This window comes from Euleptes europaea, chromosome 4 (genome assembly GCF_029931775.1).
Source record: "Euleptes europaea isolate rEulEur1 chromosome 4, rEulEur1.hap1, whole genome shotgun sequence".
NCBI classification, from domain to species: domain Eukaryota; kingdom Metazoa; phylum Chordata; class Lepidosauria; order Squamata; family Sphaerodactylidae; genus Euleptes; species Euleptes europaea.
The window spans coordinates 45221441-45246474 of NC_079315.1; the positions used below are offsets into that span (position 1 = coordinate 45221441).

General features: G+C 39.9%; 1 protein-coding gene across 1 annotated transcript in view; it reads right to left on the bottom strand.

Annotated features, from left to right (window-relative positions):
- Positions 1 to 1127: 1127 nt before the first annotated feature.
- LOC130476260 (E3 ubiquitin-protein ligase UHRF2-like) overlaps positions 1128 to 25034 on the bottom strand; it is a 105081-nt gene continuing 81174 nt past the window's right edge. The window contains exons 8-16 of the mRNA XM_056848170.1: positions 20759 to 20866; positions 20069 to 20173; positions 14361 to 14467; positions 12993 to 13155; positions 8700 to 8837; positions 8072 to 8195; positions 7528 to 7691; positions 6165 to 6263; positions 1128 to 2195 (exon numbers count right to left, since the gene is read on the bottom strand). Coding sequence (XP_056704148.1) covers positions 2049 to 2195; positions 6165 to 6263; positions 7528 to 7691; positions 8072 to 8195; positions 8700 to 8837; positions 12993 to 13155; positions 14361 to 14467; positions 20069 to 20173; positions 20759 to 20866 — 1155 coding nt within the window. The 3' untranslated portion in view covers positions 1128 to 2048. The remainder of the gene's footprint in view (positions 2196 to 6164; positions 6264 to 7527; positions 7692 to 8071; positions 8196 to 8699; positions 8838 to 12992; positions 13156 to 14360; positions 14468 to 20068; positions 20174 to 20758; positions 20867 to 25034) is intronic.

A 25034-nucleotide genomic window follows, 5' to 3' on the forward strand; every position in this document is an offset into this window, starting at 1 on the left:
GGCTAACAATTGTTTGTATAAGAATGCCTTCAGGTGGGACTCTCTCTCCTGGCAGGATGTTTGGGTTAATTGACCACAAGCCCGGCATGAAGCCGGGTTGTGACCTTCTCCCAGACAATACAAACACTCTTTATGTCCGTCAATCTTGGCCATTTCCGTGCCGCAAGAGACGCACATTTAAAGAGTGCCATGAGGGAAAAAACAGAATTATCCGAACTTGTAGAAATGCTGGAAGCAATCCTACACATCCTCTCTCCACGGTGGCGAAGAGATAACTGAGGGAAGATTGAACCCTCCCGTCACATGACCGTTTTGGCGGGAAGAGCCATTGGCTGGGGCGTTATGCATGGGGGAGGGGAATCAATCCTTCCAGAAGAGTTCTACCCTAAATTTTTCTCCGCGGCTGGCCTACGCATGTGCAGATCCCATGTGGGACAAATCAATAATCTTTTTAAAGGAAGGCCTGCAAAGCTTTTAGTTTTGAATAGCCTATACATGAGGATTGAAAGGTGACTTAATTACTTACATTGTTAGAGTTTGTTATTAAAACTATACAGACTTTCCCATACAACTTAGTCCCCATTTTGGCACTTTGATAAAACTATAAGTTAAACAAAGATGCAGTAATATTGTTGATGGGTAGCTCTGCAATTATAGAGATTCAAGAAGATAGGAAGAGGATCTGGTACACCAGAGGAGAAAAATCGTATCTTCACAGATTTCTCTGTTTTCAGTTAAGGCCAAAAATTCTCTAGGTGGCTTTAAGGAATTCTGTCCCCACTCTGTAATGAAGAAAATAACAGTGGCTTACCTTAAGGACTGGTTAAAGTTACTGAAGTGCTCTGAACAATCTGCTCTAGAGTGTTGCTATCTGTTGTAACTGTAGCAAGTCAACCACTGAACTGTAATCAAAGCTATATATGAAAACTCTTGTAGCTAAGGCTTTTCAAACTAGTTTTTGTTTAATGTATCACTTTCCAATAGACTAAGCTAAACCCCAGCTCTATCAAACACATTGGCTCAGATTATCAAAAATTTCAAACTGAATTTCACATACTTATAAAAAGTCCTTCTTTTTATACATACCATCTTGGTTTCATGCTATAAAATATAAGCAATTAACAATATTTTCTGAATCATAAAATATTTAATAAGGTATACGGGGAGGCAGAATATACTGTATATAAAATTTCAGATCACAATATGAAGCAATTTGAGCCCTGTCCAAGCTAGCACTGCTCTCAATGCTGTGTTAAGATGTATTGCCACTGATAACAAGACCTACTAAAAGCATACAGTATTACCCAATACAAAAAGTAGCTTGGTTCATATGAAATAGTTTTTACACAAGTCGAGTGTCTGGAATACCTCTTAAGTGCAAAAAACACAAATCACTTTACATTAACAGCAACGATGCATTCATATTGTTCTCAGTCATTAGTAGTCAACTTGCATAAGATACGAGAGCACAAGGACGCTCACCAAAATAGACTAAAAGCCTGTTCTTGCAAAAGAAAGAAATACAGCATAACGGGAGGAAACACAAACAAGGATTATGCACACCACAGAGGCTGATATTCTGTAATCAAAGATGGATTAAGTGCTGTATTGTGTTGGTAAAAATCAAACTGCATGTACGAGGCAAAATTAATTATTCAGGAGGCGGTGTGTAGCTAAACTCATTCAACAAGCTCTTAAAATTCCCCACAAATTGTTTCCCTCCATCTGAGGTAGTTACAAAAATTGAAATTGTAATTTGAAACTTCAGCTACCGTAGCCAGTCAGAGCTGAATCCTCTATTTTTCCTGTGTACAAACTAGTTGTCATCTGTCCAAAACTACCTTCAGTGTTTGAAAGACAGCTGAGAATTCAAAGTTCTTGCTACACCAAAAGACTGCTAAATGGGAAAGAGAATTGGATTAGCTGTTTCACAATGCGGCCATAAAGTGAATTTCCCTTGCCATCTGGTCCACTGTTGAGCTTTCCTGGTTTCTTCTCTTTTTACAGTCCATAAGTCATTAGAAGAAGAATGTAGGACCAATCACGTATCATCGTCCTTTGCTGTAACCAGGGAAGAACTGGTCAAGTAGTGTCTGCAGGATCTTGTTGGGAACCATGATGTAGCTCTTTCCAAGGTCATGTCGACAGGCGGGGCAGGTGAAGACTTCAGCTCTGAAAGAGCGCTGTAAGCAGCTCTAGGACACAGAATGATAAGACACATGTTTATGAAGGGGCTGGGGCTCTATGAGCATCTGCTTGGCATGCCTAAAGACTCAGGTTCAATCCCTGGCATCTGTAGCTAAAAGGACCAAGCAGTAGGTGACATGGAAGTCCTCTACCTGAGACCCTGGTGAATTGCTACCAGTATGAGTAGATGTGAAGAAGTCAATAGAAACCAGGAAACTGGTCTTGCCTTAGAGGCAGTTGATTGACAGCTAAAGGGAGTCCTGTGAGTGGCCAGTGAAAGTGTTACATTCAACTCTCAGTCAGTGAATAGTTCAGTTCAGCTCCAGAGTTCAGGATGAACAGAGCTCTAAGAAGCTAGTGGCAGCTGTGTGCTGTGTGAGGATTAGTCCTCAGGAGTGAACATAAAGAAACATGATTTTAAGTTGTTTAATTAATACAGAATCAGCAACTGGGTCATAAGGATGTTAACTCTGAGTGAATAGAGTACGTCTGGGTTTTGACCTTGGGAGTTAGCTCTGAGGAAAAAGAGTTCTCAAAAACCAGGGAGAGGGAAGTCATCTCAGGTGTATTGAGTGATCCCTAAGTAAGGTTGAGGAGAATTAGTCTCTAGAGTCCTGAACAATCCCAGTCCAGTTTAGGGGTTAAACTGGTGAAGAGTGTTATGTAGTTCCTTACTCCTGGAACTGGAGTGTGTTTTAAAGTCAACTCAAGTGAAATCTAAACAAGAAACTGACAAACAAAAACAAATATCTAGCATCCTGATGTGAATTTAGCCATACCATCTAGAAGAACCAAACCTCTCTTGTGCAAATAATATATTATTGTGAAGTGCCTACTCTCAGTATGTTCTTGGAATATCCTAACGCCTTTCTGAAATCCAAGTTTACCTGCCTAAACCCTCATCCTACCTTTCTGTTATAAATAAATTCCTGGTGTTCTGAACTTTTACCACAAGCCTCTGCATGCCATCAAATTTCTAACAGACCTAATTTCCCTGAAAAATTCAAGTCTCCCTTCGATCCGTCACAGTAGGCAACATTGACCTTGATGAATCAATGTTCTGATTCAATAATAAGGCAGCTCCATTTGTTGAAATTAAATCACAAGGAAATATGTAATAGCTTCTTTCCAGAAAAACAGAAAACATGTAGCTATTTTATATTCCTTTAAAAAAAAACTCAGCAAAGCTTAACATGTATTAACAAAGTTTACTGATCTGATGTGTTTGTCAAAGTAAATCATAGAAAGGAAAAAAAAACACTTGGGGTTGTGCTGGGCATGCCACCAGCCCTTTAAGTAATTTCCTTTGGCAGTAAAGCAACAGAATGGCAGCAATGGGGGGGGGGGGGAATAATCATTTTCATCCTGTACACTGGTTCGAGTGCACACCAACACTTTTCCTGGTGCCTGATTTAGAAGTGATTTAGAAAGTGAGTGGGGCTTTAGCCCAGCAAGGTTTCTGACTGGCTGTGCAGGTATTTGAGAAAACTGTTTTGGCAGCAGCTGCAACCACAGCACAACAACCTTCACTGTGGTGAGCTGTGGCAGCCATTTTGTGGCTGTGCCTGCCATGCTGTGTCAGAATTCCAAAGGTGCCTGCAGGCTCAAAAGGGTTGGGGACTCCTGTACTAGTCTGTATCACTTTTAATACAATTGGGGGTAAAATGACTCCAGTACCTCTCAGTATACAATACCAGGTACTAATGGGCATCCTCTTGGGCATGAACTCCATTTTGTCCCCTCAACCCAGGTCCAGTGTTGCATAACCATCAACAGCAGAGTTAAAATGAACTAAAACAGTCTCCCAGGTGTATTCCACATGGTAATGATTCTTGGAAGTACTCTCTCTTCAGTCCAGTAGTGATGGGCTTCCACATGGCCATGGTGACTAAAGAGAACCTCCATATTGAGAGGTTTACTGTCTCTAAATTACCAGTGGAAGGAGGATTGAGGGTAAGGCCCTGGCCTCTATGCCTTGCTTGCTGGCCCTCCAGGGCAACTGTTTCAGCCACTGTGTGAATACTAGATTTGATGGACTAGCAGTCCAATACAGCAAGGCTCTTATGTTTTTACGGTGAGTTGCCCCGCATTTTCCCTGAAGCCGACATCTCTCCCCCGCCCCGCTGCAACCCCCTGTGGGGGCTTTAAATTTTTTAAATGTCAATCAACAAATTTCTATAGCTGTATAAAGCTATAATGATTTGTTAATTACACATTTAAAAGCCTGCCCCCCATTTTCTGTTCACACAGCAGCCATCCTGACTTGCCTGTGATTTTTCAAAAAAAATAAAAATAAAACAAGTTTAAGATGACAGGGAAGCTGTAAAGTGCATGAAGGCACCACCATGCTGGGTGAAAGCGGGGAAAAAACCTGCTTCCCATTAGGATTTAAGCAGTACCAGTTACATAGTGTGGAAGCAACCCTAAATGCACTTTTGGAATACTGCTTATATACTGTGTATTTAGATATTTAGTAGCACACCTGAACAGAGGCGAGTGTGGAACATTAGCCTATGAGAAAGGATGGTCAAAGACTGATACATGCAATCCCACTGGCTCACTTGCTAAATTCTGCTTCAATATTAAGTGTGAACCGAGACTGTTTGGTGAAAGCCTTCATTTCAGATGAGCACATCTTCTCATAATAGCACTCCCAAGATGAAAGAAATGCATTGTGCATATGCTCAGCAGCCCCTTTACTCCTTCATATAGTCCACCAATCAGATTCTAAGTTTTATATCTGTTACAGAGTAAGAACAGTTTACATACTCACAGCAAGCTAATCCAGTATTCTGCACATGTTGTACGAGGCCCAGGACATTTAAGATCTACTCCAGGAGCCCTGCTGTAAGTTCTATCTTAGGTAGAGGCTGGACACCAAACAGGTAGGGTTGCCAAGTGCCAGGTAATGGACCTTTTACGATGCAGGCCTTGTTGCGATGCAGTACTTCCAGGTGTAAACCGGAAGTGCTGCAATTGCGTCGGTGCAGCCGTGCGCGAGCGCGATCTCACCTCCACCCGAAAAACATCCCACCGGAGCAGAGGACCGACCTGGTAAGCCTACAAACCGGACTGTTTCTGTCACAAATCCAGATTTTTGGGATACCTTCCTGTGGGAAATACATACGCCTGTTTGCTTACTTGCCCCTCTTTCTTTTTCACTTTGCCTTTGCTAAATGAGTTGTTGAAGTTTCTGTTCTGCTGTGCTATGATTAGTTTTATTTTTGTTTCATAGGTTTTAAAATCCATTGTTTTTAAAAATTCATTTGCTGCTTCCAAGTGTATTCAAAGGACAGATGAATCTTGTAAGCGTATATATTTGAATAATAATTACAGGACATGGTCCTATCAGTTGGTTTCAATGGGAGAGTTAAGAATGTGCTCATGTAATCTCACACTGGGCCTTTAAATTGTGTAGATAACCGAAAATGTGGCAAAATTTCTGACAATAGTAGTCAACCAATGGGAATCTAGTCGAAAGTAGAATCACAACATTAAGAAATAATTTATATTAATTTTATTTTACTCTAACTTTTATCCTTTCATATACTGCAGATTGTACTATGCCAATAAAGGTATTTGAAATTTGTGTAGCTAGCTAGGCCCTGCAAGTAGACATCCTTTAATTTATTCTTTCAATCATAAAATAATCCTTATCTCTTTTTAATGGCCATCTACAATCTTGCCAGTACTCCTCTCTCTTTCAGGAGATCTCTGGTAACATCTCAGTATCCTATAGTAGACCACCACATATATATCTATTGATTACATAGTACTTTTACTATTTTCATGAAATGACAGCAATTAAATGATTAAATGATCAATGTAAATCCACTATAAATAGCACAGAGGGATTGTTTTAGCCTTCAGTTGGAATGGTTGTTCAAGTTATTTCCATGGAAACAGACAGTATGAGTCTAGGATGTAAGATTATATTTCCCAAATCCTCCAGAAGAACCAGATTCAAGAGTACTTACTTTACAGACATTGTGGAGGCACTCTGTGGTCACCGGTTGGTAAACCAGCTCCTGGCAGCAGACACACATAAAGGATTGTTCCAGTTTCTTCAAAAAATTCTAGTATAGAAGTGCAAAACAATTCTAACAATGAAATCCTAGGATGGGCATGTCCAGAAATACCAAAACAGCAGCAAAAATGTTATTTTTTTTAAAACAAAGGGCACTTCCACAATAGGGAGCAGAATACCTCTCCATGCCCTTAGCTCTATGTCTGCTAGGCAACAGACTCCTCTCTTCACCCCCATCCTTGCCCTCTTAAACTAGTCGCAAGCACATATGCTCCTTCCATGCATACCTATGGTGGTGGAAGGCTATACCAGTTTATCCATCTTTGCTTTTCTTCAGTGCCTGAGCTACATTAACAAGCAACTTATTTACATTTACCACGCTGAGGCAATGGACTTGGGAGGGAGGAGTGCTGGATGGAGGGAGAACTAACAGAGCTATTTTTCCACACACAGCCCCTCTGCCTTCTCCTTGGAGATAAGATCTTCCATTTTATATCCAACCTATCCAAGTTATCAATTACAGTTGTTCATACTTGTTCATACTTGCTTTCTTTGTTTAGTAAAGCTCATAAGGAAATTTGCCCCTTTGAAGGGGCTTTGGTGCAGCTTGGGACTCTGTACAAACACTTTGGGTATGTGGTAAGCAGGTGGTGTTTGCTGGAAGACAACATCCTGTTGGGGGCATGAGTAAGGCTGGGGTCTGTGTGCACATACAGTATGTGCTGCAAGCATCTTGTATGACAGGGATCACAGACGGAAGGCTTGGGTGAGTATTTGGTGGAATTTGCATATGCAGGGAAATCAGCACTGAAATCAGCAACACGTTTTATTCCTGGTTGTTTTTGTTTTCTGTGAGCAAAGGGTTAATGTGAAACCTCAAAGCTTCGTCAGTAGTCTTTGCAAAGGGGGGCATGGCTGGGTGGGTGCTTGCTGTTCCAAAAGCAGTTGAGGATTCATGAGTATGGCCTCCTCGCTCTTGCATTGCTGGTGGCTAACGGGTAAGTGAGCTGATACCACAGTAAGGCTTTGCTCTGAGTCAGGTGCCATGGAGCAGCCTGAGAAACTAGTTGGGTATCTGGACAGGAGGCAGAGAAAAGAACACCACTGAAACCAAGAATTTGCATGACAAGCCAGGTTTCAATAACTATCGGCAGGCCCATTTCTGGTTTCACAAATGAACCACAGTTAAAAATAAACCATGGTTTTGCATTACATCCGAACAAACCCTATGTCTCCTGTTTTACATGTGAATCATCTACAGCTGTTCTAAGGAAGATTAAAAATGCAGAATGTAAGTTAATCTAGAAACGTACTGGTCCTTCCTTAAGAGAAGCAAGAACTTCATCCCACAGCTTCTGGTTTGGAGAGTCTTCCTGAATCAACCACTGTTGTTGCTGAGTCAGCTGGAAAGCTTCACCTTTCCCTCCATCTCCCATCCGCCTGGCTTTGGCTGTTTTTGGAGGTTCTTCTACAGCTTCTGGAAAATATTATCACCAAACTACTGGTATTGCCTTGCAAAGGATTCTTAGGGTAAGAGTATTTGGATACTCCATCCTGGCAAGGTTACTGATACAACTAGTGATAGAGATTCCCATTCACCTTATCCCTGCACTGCTAAATAACTATAAAACCTACATTTTAAAAAGAGGTACAGCAGAAGAGTTTTGACTATAAAATATTCACATGATGCTGCAAGAGACTGCTATTCTCATTTAAGTCTTAGTTAAAGCTAAATGGTTTAAATTTTCCTCATTTTCATAATCCTGTTCCAAACTGCCTCCCCCACCCTACCCTTTTCTTACACTCTTTTATACACTTTTACTGTCTACAACAGCAAATGACTTCCAGCAGCCATACCATCATCAACTGGCCTTTTTTGATTTCCATTACTCCGTTCTGTTGGCTCCAGTTTCACAATTTGTTTTTTGACTTTATCCTTCTTTTCTTTACTAGCCATGGCTTCCAAATAGCCTTCTGGATACTAGAAGCAAAAAAGCATCACATTTGAGAAATATTCTAAACAAAATTAACATTAAAAACAAGACTGTCTTGATTTTTTTAAATTATCATACTTGAAAAGACCTGAATCCTTGTGGGTGGGAGGGGAGCTAAAGAGCATTCATCTACACAACTGACTCAACAAAGACCAATGCCTGAGACACGGCTGTATCTTGTTCTTCTGTGCTTACTACTCTGAAACAGTGAGAAGACCTGCAGACCTGGGAATTGCAGCCAGCTCTACAGAATTATCTATGAGACTGAGGGATGTTTTAATTTCCAAATAGGTTTATAAAGGATAACAAATGAAATGAGCAGCAGCCCACCCACTTCAACAATCACTACTTGATGTAAGTAACGAGAGTGTATTTTGGATTCTAAAGATTTCCGAGAAGATTGAAGATTAAAGAAGAAACTGTGATCCATTTTCTTTTATTGTAGATGTTAGAATGGATATTTTTTCAGTATAATTTTGGCCAGTTCTAACCTGTAAACTCAGGCCCAGTTTCTTTGTCCGTTCAGTTCCTTCTGAAGTCCAAGGTGCAGGTTCAGCATCATCCCTTCTCAAAAGATAGCGCCAAACTAAGAATCCGCACTTTCCAATTTCTGGCCAATATTTTACCACCTACATTACAGAAGTTCATTTAGTTGTTACACTTTACCTTCTACAGTCTGAAAATTCCCACAAATTTATACGTGATTAAATAATTCTACACATTTATTTTTAAATTGTAAAAAACAATAAATTTCACTTCAAGGTGTAAGTAATGTATACCTTTTAAATTCTAAAACATTCATAGCTGGTTTGAGGAATCTACCTTGAAGAATTCTTCAGTTGCATCCAAGGTCATGATAAGTGGTAAATTTAAGGTGATTGGGATGGTTTTGGTTGTAGTCGGGAAATCCCGCTTAAAGATGCTTTCCTTGAATCCACACAAGTATTACCAACCAACCATTATCCAATAACAGATACCACTTTTTGAACAAGATACTTGAGTTGTAGCTGGTTAATTCCAGGATTTCTTGGATTACCTGAACCTTTTCAATGTGGCTTCAGGCCACACTGACCAAGATAAATTATCTTCATCAGTCAAGAGGCAGGGGAAGAGTGTCCCTTCTGATTTTTCTGGACCTCTCAGAGGCTTTGAATACCATCAAGAATAGTATCCTTCTGGATTAGCTAGTAAAGATGGGTATCAGGAACACAACAATCCAGTGAACCTATTCTAGCTGATTTGTACTGCCCAAGACATTTGTGCCACTACAATGTTCTACTCTCTCGCTTATCAGGTTACATATTTCACACAAAACATGACATTGTCTGGCATATTAAACTACATGTTGATAACAGTTCTACTGCTTATTCTCAAAAGCATCAGGTGAAATGGTGGATGCTCTGAACAAGTTTTCAAGTGCAGTTGTGGGCTAATGAACTGAAGACAAGACTGTGGTACAGTTCAGAACACAAAAACAGCCCTAGTGATCATGGAGCTCAGCATCTAGTTTCCCAATGCTAGGCCTCATTGGCTAGAAATATAAATCACAACAGTGCTCTTTGGAGGTATTGTTAAAGGAGCCAAAAGACATTACAAAAAACATGTATACTCTTGAGAGGTATTGAGCCCATAGGGAGTTAATATATTCAACAAGAAAATGAATTTGGCTTCTTTTGCAACAATATTTTGTCAACATTAATCTGATTATAAGGTGTTTTATGTAATTTCCAAATAATAAAAAACTGCAAGTCAGTATCTGAATGGTTTTTTTCAATAAAATTATTAACTAAAGGGGTCTCAACTATTTTGTTACGTATTCTCGAACAATATTCTATGATACCAACTCTAACTGGGCTGCTGTTAAATGAGTTCACTTGTGTTAGACTTTAATCTCTCAGTCCTCGTCTTTGTATTAATCATTGTACCTGATGTTTGCATAGTATTTGGGAAGTGTGCTATTATGTCTCCCCTGTAAGGTATGTTTACATGCTTATCTATGCTGATTTCTACAAATGTCAGTTGTCTTTCTATATTTGTGTAAGAGCATTTTTGTTTTTAGTATAGCCTTTCCACTGAAGAAGGAATGTCCGAAACATCTGCTGTACCGGACCAGCATTTGGGCAATTTGCACACATCATTCTCTGATTAGAGTTCTCACACATCTTTGTGCAACAAGATAATTAATTGGTTCTTGTAGGTTACAAGAACCAATGAACTCTGACTGTGAAAGCCTTCGACAAGATAATTAATGTTCACTATACAGCACTACAATATTCTGGACTAACTGCTTTTTTGAATTTTGGTCTACAGTATCTCTGACTGCTGGACTGGTTGCATATTTATTTTTTGTCATTCTATGTTTATTTTATCTACAGTTGTAGTGTATTTAAGCTGTATTATACTGTGGTTCAAAATTGTATGTTCTTTTGAACTGTGTTTATTAGCAGCAATTTGTACGCTAGCCTTGGCAAAATGTATGCTTCCTGCAGATGTTGTGGTATTTCCAGTGCCTTGTTACGTGCAACCTGATCCTGATATTAGCAGTTTACTATTGCTAGTTAGTCCTTTTAGTAAACACGCACAAGACACCAACCTTTTGTGTTCTTATTAAGTTTAGCCATACTTGCTGTGACTTATATTTCTAGCATAGTTTACAGTGTTCTGCCTTTTTGTTGTTGTTAGACCTCACTGGCTGACATTAGACCTACATTGTACAACTTTCCCTTTGCCACTTACTTAATTGGGGACTTTGGGAGACCTGCTCTGGGTGTCTCTGTTTTCCAATGTAAGATTAGTGGCCAGGGAAGACAAGGCCTTTCCTGTGGTGGCAACCAGATGGTGTAATACCCTCCCTACCACAGTGTCGCTGGAACCAAGTCTGTTATTAGTGCCAGACTTTCCTATTTACATGGGCTTTTAATTGATTTGTTAACCCTTTATTGGCTATTGCTTGACTTTTTAAAGTTTTTTATTGACTATTACTTGACTTTTTTGAAGTTGTCCCCATCTTCAAGGGGAAAAAGGAGGATCCGGGTAACTACCGACCCATCAGCTTGACGTCTATACCAGGAAAAGTTTCAGTCAGCTCTTGAGCATTTGGAAAGGATCAATCTGATTACTAAGAGCCAGCACGGGTAATCTTATCTCCTTTTTTGAGAACGTTAATACCTTGCTGGATCAGGGGGATGCAGTAGATATAGTTTATCTTGATTTCAGTAAGCTTTTGATAAGGTTCCACACAATATTCTTGTTGACAAATTGGGACAATGTGATCCTATTACTGTTAGGTGGATCTGTAATTGGTTGACAGATCGGACCCAAAGAGTACTTGTTAATGGTTCCTCATCCACTTGGAGAGGAGTGACTGGTGGAGTGCCTCAGGGATCTGTCCTGGGCCCTGTGTTGTTCAACATCTTTATAAATGATTTGGATGAAGGAATAAAGGGGATGCTTATTAAATTTGCAGGTGATACTAAAGTGGGATGGGTAGCAAATATGGTAGAAGACAGAGGTAGGATACAAGATTATCTTGACAGGCTGGAGAATTGGGCTAAAACTACATTTATCTCTGTTGAAATGCATTTTATTAAAGTTCTGCATTTAGGTAGGAAAAATCAAATGCATAATTATAGTATGGGGGAGACTTGTTTTAGCAGTAGTGTGGGCGGAAAGGATCTTGGGGTCTTAGTAGACCAAACACTGAATTTGAGTCAGCAGTGTGATGCGGTAGCTAAAAAGGCAAATGCAATCTTGGGCTGTATCAACAGAAGTATAGTGTCCAGATCACACAAAGTGATGGTATAGCTTTACTCTGCTCTGATTAGACCTCACCTAAAGTATTGTGTTCAGTTTTGGGCACCACAATTTAAGAAAGATGTAGACAAGCTGGAACGTGTCCAGAGGAGAGCAACAAAGACTGTGAGGGGTCTGGAGACCGAGTCCTATGAGGAAAGGTTGAAGGAGCTGGGTATGTTTAGCCTGAAGAGGAGAAGACTGAGAGGTGATATGATAACCATCTTCAAGTACTTGAAGGGAAGTCAGATAGAGGATGGTGCCGAGTTGTTTTCTGTTGCCCCAGAAGGTCGGACCAGAACCAGTGGGTTGAAATTAAATCAAAAGAGTTTCCATCTAGACATTAGGAATTTTTTTCTAACAGTTACAGCGGTTTCTTGGAGGAACAGGCTTCCTCGGGAGGCAGTAAGCTCTCCTTCCCTGGAGGATTTTAAGCAGAGGCTACATGGCCATCGGTGCAATGCTGATTCAATGACCTTCAGCAGATCATGAGAAGGGCATCTTGGCCATATTCTGGGCATGGAGTAGGGGTCACTGGGGATGTGGGGATGAGGTAGTTGTGTATTTCCTGCATTGTGCAGGGGGTTGGACTAGATGACCCTGGTGATCCCTTCCAACTTTATGATTCTAAGCTTTAATACATTAATGCAAGTATTTTCATTGTTCTGATATTTTAATAGGATGTTTGGAAACTACCAGGAGCCTTTGGACAGAGAGAGACAGTAGATTGATTAATCAAACAAACAAATAAACTGCTGTGGCAAGTAGAGACTGGTGGCCCATTTCTCTGTTTTCAGAGAAACACAGAATACAAACTACTAATTTAGTTACCAGAAAACATTGTAAGACGATTCTATATTAGAATATGAGAGAAGATCACCAAACACCCCAAAGGAATGTCTAACAATAATAACTTTCACAATTAAAAAAATAGGAAATGCAATGACGCTATTTTCATTTTTAAATGGAGAAAGTAGAAGAAAAATATACACCTTATAAATGCCGTCATATCTATTGCCTTCTTCTGGAGCATATTTGCTAATCCTTCGCCCTTTTGAGCTGCGAACCACTCGAACTGGTTTACCAGCTCTCCAGTTTTTAGACTCTGCTCCATTTTTATCATCCAGTGGGGCATCACAATTTAGGGCCAGTGCCCTGAAAAAAAGAAGGCATTTGGAAGTCTTCATATGATACAATGCTCCCTAAAGCTTTAAAAACATAAACATCACCCTAATAGATCAATCAATGGTCCATCTAGTCCATAATTCTACAGTGGCCAATAGATACTCCAAGAAAGCATACAAGCTATGTTAGCATCATGGCTTGTTGCCACTAATGGACATCCTCTGTGATATTGTCTAATCCTTTAAAGCCATTGTATGGTGGCAGTTGGTCCCCCAAGTTAAATATGCGTTGTATCATGAAGCCCTTTGTTTTATCTGTTCTAAATCTACTGCCCATCAACCTCATTGGGCACTCCTAAGTTCCAACATTATATATGTGTGAGAGAGACAGAACTCTATAGTTTTTCCACAGCATGCATAATTCTATGGGCTTCTATATTGTTGGTGTGTGCCCTCTCGCCTTAGTTTTTCTGAGTTTTGCATTTTCTAAACTTGGTTTTTTTACATTTCCTCAGAGAAGGTAATCTGACAGTTTGATCATTTTGGTTGCCCATTTCTGCACTTTTCCCAGGTCAATAATATCCTTTTAGAGATGGAGTGACCAGAATTGTAGACAGTATTCCAGATGAACCTGCACCAAAGATCAGCATATGGGTTCTACAATACTGGTTGTTTTATTATCTCTCTCTTTCCTAATAATTATTAGCATGATGATTCTTAGCCTTTCATGCCCCAATATTCTGCCTTTGGAAGTTGGTGGACCCTCAGACCAGTGTGTGGTGGGAGCATGGGTGCAAAGTGAGGGTCTGCAGCAAGAGTAGGGAAACTGGCAAAAATCACACACACCCCTTTTGCTGATGGGTGGTGAAAGTGAGCAGATAAATAGAGCTAGGATCCAAGTCCACTGCTAATTTTCTAATGATTTCAGAAACCCTGCCACTCTAAGTGAAGCAAAAATTACAAATGTTTTAGCTCTAATTGTTCAAATCAGGTAGCTGAGACAGACATTACTAATTCAAAATTCTAGCCTGAAATAATTTGGAAAGAACTGCAAAATAGAAATAGAACACTGTGCCTCACTGAGGACCAGAAGGATGGGCTGTATTATATCCTCTGGGAATTTTTAAACTGTGCATAAGGGAGATGGATCATGCCTCATGTTTGCAAATAACTTTGGCTCAACTTAATTTCTCCTCCTTTGGATAATACAAATTGGTGAAGACCATCAAAACCTACCTGTTCATATGTGTTAAAGTTTGATCAAATGAATGTTCTCCAATCCTTTTATTGCCAGAAAGATCTCTCCCACCACTCCCAGTATAAGTGAATTCATCACCTCGGTCCTATATGAGAAGATCAGTCAGTGATTAAAATGAATGTAACAGTTAAAATTACCTGTCATGGTTTTGCATATAATCAAAAGAAGCCAGCACCAGGTCTGCTATGAACGAGGACGAGAATCTGTCTGTAATGGAAGTTGAACATAGAAGGATAGATTGCTTTCCTGGCATTCTGTACATGTTTTATATAGAACACTGAAATTCTAACTGTTTTCACAACTCTGTTTATTGTATGCTGATGTAAATTCCTAATAAAGGTGATGATGATGATGATGAACACTGAAATTCTAAAAGGATTAACTGAACTTTGATGAAATTCTTTTAGTATAGCACACATAACACCTTATATCATCTTCTCATCACAACAAAAATAAACAGAATGGAATACACATCTGTTAGCTCTGTGCTAGTCAAATATATTTTTAATTCCCCTGCACAACATTTCCCCCTCAAAAGAAATACCAGCCTCTCTCAGAATTGGAACTACCTAAAATAACTTCCAAATATTTAGAAGATGAAGAAAATGCACTAAGCAACTTTTACAGAAGTATGAGAACCACCATAACTGGGCTTAATGAATTTGGTATCAACAATTTAAAAAATGCACTGCGAACTCCCACAGACTTTCAGTAACAATTGAACTTACACTGATGACATATGCTAGAATTAGGTACTTTTAAAAAACACAATTCAATAACTGGTAACACAAATGGACTGAAACAAACTTGTTGCAACAGAATTGCCAGTATACTCCATCACAAAATTGGTTGTTACAGGTCAAAAAACAGATTTTCTTTATAATATAAATCAAGAAAAGGAAAGGAGAATGCTATGCATTACTTATATTTTTCTTAGCTATCAAAATATTAGACTGGAAAATAGCTACAAATAAAAAAGTTGTTTTAAAAATGTTAACGTATGTCAACAAATACAATTTCACATTTTATGGGCAGCAGTAAGAAAATTAGTACAACATAGCAACCTTTTGACCTGTTTGACAAACGAAACTTGATTAATGATTTCTAACACTTTATAAGCAATTTATGAAAGCATTAACTGCTGTTATATTAATTGATTTTACAGCTGAACCATAAATATTCCTCTTGGCACTATTCGCCACCTCCTAATGAAAACATCATGAAAGAAAAATAGTTCTCTAGAGCTGAGTGAGAAATACACAGTGCAATCCTAACCCTTCTAAGCCCATGGAGTTCATTGGACTTACAGGCGTGTAACACGCTGCTTAAGATCGCACTGTTACTGAGGAACAGAATACTTTTAGAAAAGCTGAACACAGTGTTTCCCCTATTTTCGACAATAAACACGATGGCCTGTACTGAACCAACCATGCACAGACCACAGAGACTGCTGGCTTTCCTCTCTTTTCCTACAGCCCATTCCAACCCCTGGAAAGATTATTTCTGGGGTCATGGGACCTGTGTAGAGGAACAGCCATGTGGGTCTGGGGGGGACCTGAGCAAAGAGGGTCTGTCACAGGCCTGTACTTATAGGCCATACAGAATAATATAAGAAGATATGGAACAGATGAATTTGTAGAATTTTCCTATTTAAAGTTCTTTGTAAAGACATTTAGAGGCTTGATTTCCTTTAAGCTGGACAAGCCTGGGCAAGAGACTCTTGCACAGAAGCAGTGACCACTGTCTTTGCGATGAATGAAATGTAAACAAAGTGGTTGTTAAAGGAAGTGTTCTGTGTCTACTACATAGTGTATAGCTTGTGGCCTATAGTGACTTCAAAGCATACCTTGAAGTTTAGTAACCTTAGAGTATTAACCTTGATGGGCTGTGAGAGACCAAATTAGCTACAAGAGAACTTCATGGTGAAACATTGCAAATAACATTACCTAATGGTGTTGTATAAATATATACTGGGTTTAAGATTTAAACATGAAAGAGTTTTAGTAGAATGTTGAAAATATATTCATTTTTATCGTGTTCTTTAGGAGATAAAGATTTTGGCCACATTATAGATGTAGAACAAAGCTACAAACAGACAGTTTAGTATATGTGGCTATGACCAGCAGGTGACCTACTGGAAGAGGAACTCCTTATATGGTACTATCCAGGGAGTTTGCGGCTGAAGGAGCATGCCGTTGTGTGCATCTCAGAGTGCATCTCACAGATCAAGATCAGTTAAAAACTGATCTTGAAAACATATAAAAGACCCCTTCATCTGCCTAAGGTCACAGAATCAGCATTGCTGACAGATGGCCATCTGTGTGTGTGTGTTAAGTGAGATCAAGTCGCTTCCGACTCATGGCGACCCTATGAATCAATGTCCTCCAAAATGTCCTATCTTTGACAGCCTTGCTCAGGTCTTGCAAATTGAGGGCTGTAACTTCCTTTATTGAGTCAATCCATCTCTTGTTGGGTCTTCCTCTTTTCCTGCTGCCCTCAACTTTTCCTAGCTCACCACCTCCCGAGGAAGCCTGTTCCACTGAGGAACTGCTCTAACAGTTAGAAAATTCTTCCTAATGTCTAGACGGAAACTCTTTTGATTTAATTTCAACCCATTGGTTCTGGTCCGACCCTCTTCACTCCAACCCTCCCCCCCCAACCACATATATGGATGGGTGGCTATTAACCAAAGATAGCAGTTTATTCCAATTAATAACAATTGTTTTAATTAATTGTTCCAATTAATAATAATTGGAACAAAAAATCCTTAAATCTTAATTCAAGGAGAAAGTGAAAATTACATGCATGCAAAGATCAATGATTTTCAAGGTGACAAAACAAATATTACAAAAATATTACAAAATTGACCCATAATGCTCAGTCATAATATTTCAGAGGTATGACTGAGAAGATTTAAAACATACTTCATTGGGGTAAGGATCAACTGATCACACCCTCCCCTCTCATGTGCAAATTTTCTGACTTCCATTTGCCTTGGTTCACAAATACAGCTAATTGCAAGTATTTATAGTTAGCATAAACCTGTTGGTTTTCCAAAGTTTGTTTTAAGGTCCTAAGGGTGGGGATGGAAAAATCAGTGAATAAGGGAGGAGAAGTTGGACCAGACAGAATGTACAATTCTACAGTCCCTTAATTCTAGTTATTGGAAAATATAACATTCTGATCAAATGGTGACAATAGGGTCAACAGCAACTTTCCTTATCAGCAAGTTATTCTGTAATAATTCATTATAGCGATTTTCCAGTGCCCTGTGAAAAATATTCTTCAAGCCATGCTAGAGGGCAAAAAGACTATAGCGCTGGAACATAATTTTCTAAATCATAGTATGTACTTAAAATTAGTATACATGACAAACAATATACGAAAGTGATAAAACAAGAAACATTAAACAGCAAGAAAAAAATGTCAGTTGTTAGTGAACACAGAATAAGGTCCCTAATCTTAATCCAGGTGGCTGACACTACATAAATGCTTCCTTACTATCCTCATATACATGCCAGCACCATTTTTAAAAAGCCAGCAACAGACTTCATCTGAAGCATGCTTCAAAATTCCTCCTGACAGTACAGAGCTGGAGACGAGGGTGTAAACATTACTCTGTTTGTAGAAAACAGCTTATGTCTACACACATAATCATGTCTAGCTTCATGAAATGAAAAAAGACACACAAGATAGATTCATCACATAGTGGAACAGATTTCTGCTCTATTTATGCGTTGTAAATATTTCCCCAACATTTGCTTCCAGGTGGTAGATGCTGAGATTAGTCAGACAATCTTCCAAAATCCACCTCAGTACTTCACAGCATCAGATCTCAAGGCTTCAATTCTTACTGAAGTGGTAAATATGTGCTTGGGCCATACCATTTCAGAGTGTACATGGGGAGTCACTGGACTGAATACTCCTCCCTCTATACAGATATGTAGCAGATGAGGGAGAAGACTGCACTACAACCTTTGCTTCTGACACATCACACTCATTCCTAGTACTTCCCAAACAGGCATAAACATCAGGAGGTTTATCACAATCCTATAAATGTAGGTGCAACTTGGTTTCATGTATCACTGCAAGATGCATGCTGCATTGAGGACACTGTGAAACTAAAATTTTAATATGCAAAGAAACAATAACTGTATTAGAATGATGACATGCTAAATATTTTTCAAAAATCATGGTTGGAAGTTTCTAACTACCATCCTAAGCAGAGTCACATAATGCTAAACCCACTGAAGTCAATGGGCTTACAAGGGTGTACCTCTGCTTAGGATGGCACTGCAAACCATGAAATGAGTATTCAGTATTTTAAAAAAATATTTAAATTGTTAGGGATATTAATATATTCCTCCAGTAACACATACAATCATGCAGTGATTGCTCCTCCATTAAAAAAAAAACCTTTCATGAAGAAAACTAGTGTGTCAGGAAGAAGGGTTTGGCTTAGCCTTCTCTTGAAATGTGTTTCATTCACTCCATTCACCTCAGCCACCTTCTTTCATTCTAAGTGCTTATTCTGTATTATCCCCAGATAGAATCTGGCAAAATCAGAATTTGCTATGACTAAGTTAAGAAATTCAATTTGAACATTATGAAACCCTATGCAATACTCACAATAATACATAAAACTTGAATAGATATTTCTTAGGAAATAAGTACCATTAATTTCAAAAAGGTCTGCCTGAAACTGTGCTGAGAATCTCGGTGCCACACACTAAAGCAAAGTGATCCCTCTTATAAAGATTAAATTTTTAAAAAGTTTTTGTATTCTGCCCTGTGGGAAGAGTGCTGGGCCAGTACAGGCCATTTCAGTCTTCAGACATCAAGAAATCAATGGACTTTCCAGAAGGTGTTGATGTCTTACCTCCAACTTCTGAGAATGCACAGAAAAATTAAAATCGTTGGTTATTTTTAAGGTACTCTCTTCTTTAGAAATATGTTATACAAATTTCAGAAGCACCCATGCTTGAGGAAGAGTGGTAGAGTTCACTCTACAATGAAGTTAGCTGAGGTGATCTCCTCAGAAAGAGAATGGGTGAGGCAACATTCCACCTACTAATCACCAGCCTCCCATCCTAACCATATCCTCAGCAATAGTCTCCTCTGCCTTGCCACCTCACTATACAGCAGCCAAAACAGCTAATCCTCCTTTCTTTCTCACTCCCCAATGCCTCTTGAAGAATAGTGAGACAACCTGGATGATTCCTTCCAAAGCCTTACAAATTTTCTTCCCCGTTCAAGACCTTGGCTATAATTTTGCTTGCAATCAAAAGCAGTGACTTAACTCTCATGAAATGAAAGAATCTCATGAGAATTTAGGAAGACCTGTAGGACATTCATGGCTTGTCATGCAGTTTCTACAAAGGTGTGGGGAGTGAGGAAGCAAAAGGATTAATCTTTCTCTTTTGGGCAGAAAGGTATGGCAGTGAATGTAAGGATTATTTTTCCTGCAGTTTTAGGAGGTCTCTGTTCTCTTCCCCTTCCATTCAGGCTTCCAGTGCATCGGCATGCTGGGACCCAATTTTATTACTATGCACAACAGTAGTCTATTTTGAAAAATTTATCTTTTGCAAATAATACTTGGTTTTAAGTATGATATCACTGACAATGCGAAAACAAGCAATCAAGTTAATTCTCAACACATACAAAATATTCTGAATATAAAACTTACCACTTCATCTTCAAATCCTCCAGCCAGCACAAGTGAGTAAGCTCCATCATTACTACGACCATGAATTCCACCAACATGTGGTCTGTGGACACCTGCTTCACTCACCTTCAAGATAAAAATTAACAGCCTTGTTTAAAAAGGAGTTTACAGGCTCTGACAGCAACAATCTAAATTTGCATTCACCATCTTGCTTTGGATAGCAAACTTCTTTATTACAAATTTCATCTCAATTTCAAGCCTTCTATCATGCATCCAGGGGGCTGCAATTCCAGAACTCCAAGCCCAAATTGGACCTATAGTAGTAACTAGATCTTCATTCAAATGTAAGAAGCAATACCTAAGCAACAACACTGACTCCTCAGCACAGGGCTATAAACAGAAGGTGCAATCATAGTAGTCTGTTAATGGGTCAGCCACCAGACAAGACAAGCCTAGCATCTGTGGGAAATTAAAAAATGGCCTCCAATGCACCATGAAGAGGGGCTGCCAAGAAGAAAAACAACAACAATCAGGGAGCCTCACTGTATACAGCAATCTTGGGGTCATGATGATATTAACAGCTCCACTTTATTTTAAGCACTGAAAATACAACTGGAGTATGTTTAGTAACTTGCCCACTAGTGCAAATGATGCAAGTTACAAGAAAAAATGTGTGCGTTGAGTTTACAAATGTAGAGAAAGCATATGTACCTGTACTCTGAATTTCCAGGTTGTTCCTACAGGAACTCCAGGAATAGGTCCATAGTGGTTGGAAGGAACAATAGTACATTCCTTAGTACGCCCAACACAGGCCATACCCTACAAACACGAAGACAGTAAGTTACTTTTATCAGTAATAGTTGTGAAGTTTAATGAAGAGACACACAACCAACTTGTATCACTAGTTTATGTATAGAACGCATTTCAACACACAGGTAGATACACATAAAGCCAGTTGGGCTATAGACAACAGCCTTTACTCTCTTTGTGGAAAACAGGGTGCTTTAAGAGTTGCATTCTTAGGGAATTCTATATATAACGAAGACATTTCCTAGTAATTTGACCAGTAAATTTCACTGAATATAGAAAGATGTGAGTTATGTTGAATATTTTGCATTGCTAATAAACTGAGGTCTAAAAAAATTAGCAGTTGCTTTTTTCTCCCATATCTGGTCAATAAGTTATATTTAATAAAAGACAAACTGATCAACTAATCTGTGCTCTTTTTGATAACAGAGGTTATCAAAAACCGAAGAGGCTTCAAAGCTTAACCATATAGCAAGGCATGGCACCTGTACTGACAAAACATGGTTATGGCCATTAACATTCTTTCTGAATATAGGATTCCAGAGTAGACGGAAAATGAATGCACACAAGCAGTTCTTGTTCATGGTTCTAAGAATGCTCTCCTCCCAGCTCAAGCAAGCCCACAGCCCAGATCTTCTTGTCCTTTTGGCTTCCCCTGTGTCTCTCCCCACTCAGAGCAATTCCCAATGAAAGATCGAAACAGAGTCAGAATGGTGTAATGATTAGAGTCCTAGGCTAGGATCTGGGGGACTCGGGTTCAGATCCCCACTCTATCAAATCTCCCAGAAGCCAAGTTCTCTTCTGATAAGTCAGATTAAAGTGTTTGTCACACCTCCACAGAAAACGACTTCAAGAAAGACCTCAGCCATTCCAGAGTGCCTGTGGAGTCTGGATAACTAGAGGTAAGATGAGGGTCCCTGACCATTCTCCTTGACATCACACAGGACACTGTTGCAGATGCAAAAATGAAATTATGCATTTTGTACAACATATGCCAAATAAAAGGAGATTTTGTTAGTGGAGGGACATATCCTGCCTCCGTTATAACCTGTGTAGATGGATGCAACATAGACTGTACCTAAGTGAACCTTCATTCATTTCTGAGAATTGCTGATTATATATGACCCCCTTAACACTATCAGACATTTCCCACAAGAGGAAGGAGATTCAAACACCAAGCAGCAAGTTTATATGGAATAACTATCCCCATGTTTCTTGTGCTTTTCTCATCCCTAACTCCCTGATGTTATCTAAACCCATGTTTCTATTTGTACCTTCAAGGGTGCTCTGTATTTGCTGAGCTCCCCCAACATTTAAAGCCAATTGGTGCTTTGAGTTACTTCACATTTGATGCTGGAATAGGTAACATATGAGGGTAGATAACATACTAAGCAGCAACTGCATGTTGGTTGTTCAAGCGTAACTGTTGTTCATCGAGTGGTCTTCTGTGCAGGCACGCATGGGACTGTGCTTGCGCAGGCCAGCCACAGAGAACTGACTAGAAAGCTTTTAGGAGCTTCAGAGCGCCAGGAGTGCTCCCCCTCCCCTCTGTCCCAGGCCGAGAGCAAGCCGGCTTCCCGCCCAACGGTCACGTGACGGAGGGGGGAGGAGCACTCCTCCCTCAGTTCTCCCTTCGCCGCCGTGGAAAACTACCATATTGACTAAGCAGTAGCCCACAGCGGGGAAAGGAGGGAGGGATGCGTACTTGCACAGAAGACCACTCAATGAACAACAGTTACAAGTAAGTGCAACTCTGTTTTTCATCTTTGTGGCTTCTGTGCAGTCCCGCATGGGAGTATAGCAAGCTCACCTACCATGGAGGCGGGTGTGGGCTTGTCACCAAATTAAAAGACAATTCTGCCAAACAGCTGTTTCCTCCCTGGAGTCCACATCTACAGGGCAATGCCAGAGGAATTTGGATCGAAGGACCAGGTTGCCACTTTAGAGAAGTCACAGAAATCTGTCGTGGCAAGGAAAGCAGCGAAAGAGCCCTGTTGCAAAAGGTCTCTATATGGAGTGAATTATCTATATGGAGTGGACAGCATAATTCAGCATTGCTATAAACACAAAGTCTTGCAGCGTCCACCCACTCGGAAGCGGTTTCCAAAGAAGCTGCTGCTTCAGCCTTCCATGTACCAAACCAATAGGTTGTTTATGTGCTCTAATGAACCTGAAAGACATGGTCTTCTGGCACTGATTGCATGAAGAGATTGCCCAGAGCGACTGAGGATTTGGAAGAAAACAGGTTAGGCAATGGGACCTTACCCTAGGTCGAACTCCAGGCTAGGTAATACTACCTTAACCAGATGGAAAGTGAAAACAGACCAATAAGTCGCCCCTCATTTTGGTTAAAATGATAGCAACCAGAAACGCCACCTTAGTGGATAAAAGAAAAACAGACATTGCCATTATACCAAACGTTTTATGTATAACTGACACTATACTATATAAACTGCAAAGAATAATAGGGGTATTAGCGTATGGAAAAAAATAGACTAGCCAAGCCCCTCAAAACCATTAGTAAACTGGTGCTACAAATATTGAATAACAATTAATCAGGAACAGAGGGCTGAGATGACCATCAGATGTGCTTGACGGGAATAACAGCCAGGGCAGTATCATTTAATGAGCCTAAATAATGACACCCCACATAATGGTGAAGTAAGAGGTTGCAAACTGTCTGACCTCGATCATCCAAAAAACTAAGCCCACTTGGCAGCATAAGATGATCATATGTGCAGTATGCATAATGCTATTCACAACATTGTAACTCTAGGTAGGTCCTGATTGATGGTTGAGATGACCACGCCACCCAATGTAGTGAAGGGACATTGTGGCACAGTAGGGGCTATACCCTGATCAGATAGTCTCCTTGAGAAAGTACCCCAATACCCCATCAGAAGTAATCTACATATTGGGAAACAGAAAATATTGTGGCCAATAGAGACCTAAGATAATCACTGGTGTCCTGGGTCTGTGGAGCCAGGGAACAAAAACGCAGTATCAAAAGAAACATGGCCAGTGGAACTGGAAAATCTCCCTGAAGGCCTCATGTCAGCCAGTGTCCCGGAGAAAGTAGGGACATTTTGCATCAGCACTTGAGATAATAGGACTCTACCAACCAGGGAAAAACCGTATTTCCTAAAAAGGGAAAGCAGGAAACATAGAGTGAGGGACTACTTGTGGGTTGATGAACCCTGTCTGCTCAGGAAATCTGTAAGAGTAGACTTCTCCCACCACCTGGACTGCCGGGAAGGAAATGTGTTGTTTGGTCCTTTGCCGCAACTGGAAGAACCTGGGACAACAGGCCAGGGAACCCTCCTTCATGCTATAGATATTGACGTTACCGTGCTGTATGCACTCACAGCAGCAGCTGAAAAAAGGTACAAAATGGTACTGGATCGTCCTGACTTCCAGAAGAAGAATGTGATCTCATGAAGGGAAATATTTAGGTAAACACCTTCGAACAAGTGCCTGTGAGAACCTTAGTAATGGAGTGAATACAGCACAGCGCTGGATATAGGAAGACTATGTCTTCAGGTGGTATAACAGCCATGTCAGACAGGATCTGTACCACTAGTCTGGGAGGGAGCAGGAACCAAAGGAATATGCAATAATCCCAATTGTACTAGGGGACGACAACTGGAAACATTTGGGGGAGTATGGTTTTTAATGTCCTCCTGAAAACCCTTGTTTTGTAAATTCAGCTACCAGAGGTCTAATGGTCTTAGGCTGATGATCCATTATACACACAGAGGGGTATATTCACCAGTCTCAGAACCAAGCTGAAACCCATTAGTTTGTTTATTTGTGTTTTTTTTTTTAATTTTAATATTATTTCATTTTATTTTGAAGCCACTAAGTAGATACCCTAGGATTCAGTCCAGTAACTATGGTGATCAAAAAGATTCTTTTTAAGAACTAATCTACACTTGCAGATAAATCGTGCAGCTACCAGAGACCGAAAGGCCACGGGCCATTGAGTCACTAAAAGCTTGAAGAAAAATCATTCAAAGTAGCTGCCAAGAATGCTATTCTTTGAGTAGGTAGCAATTGGGATTACAGAAGAACAACTAGCAAACCCAATGACCCACAGGGATTACAGGCAAAACTGCAGGACTGGTAAAATTAATTGTCCAATAGCCAATAATTCAATTACGGATCTACAGCACCACCTGCT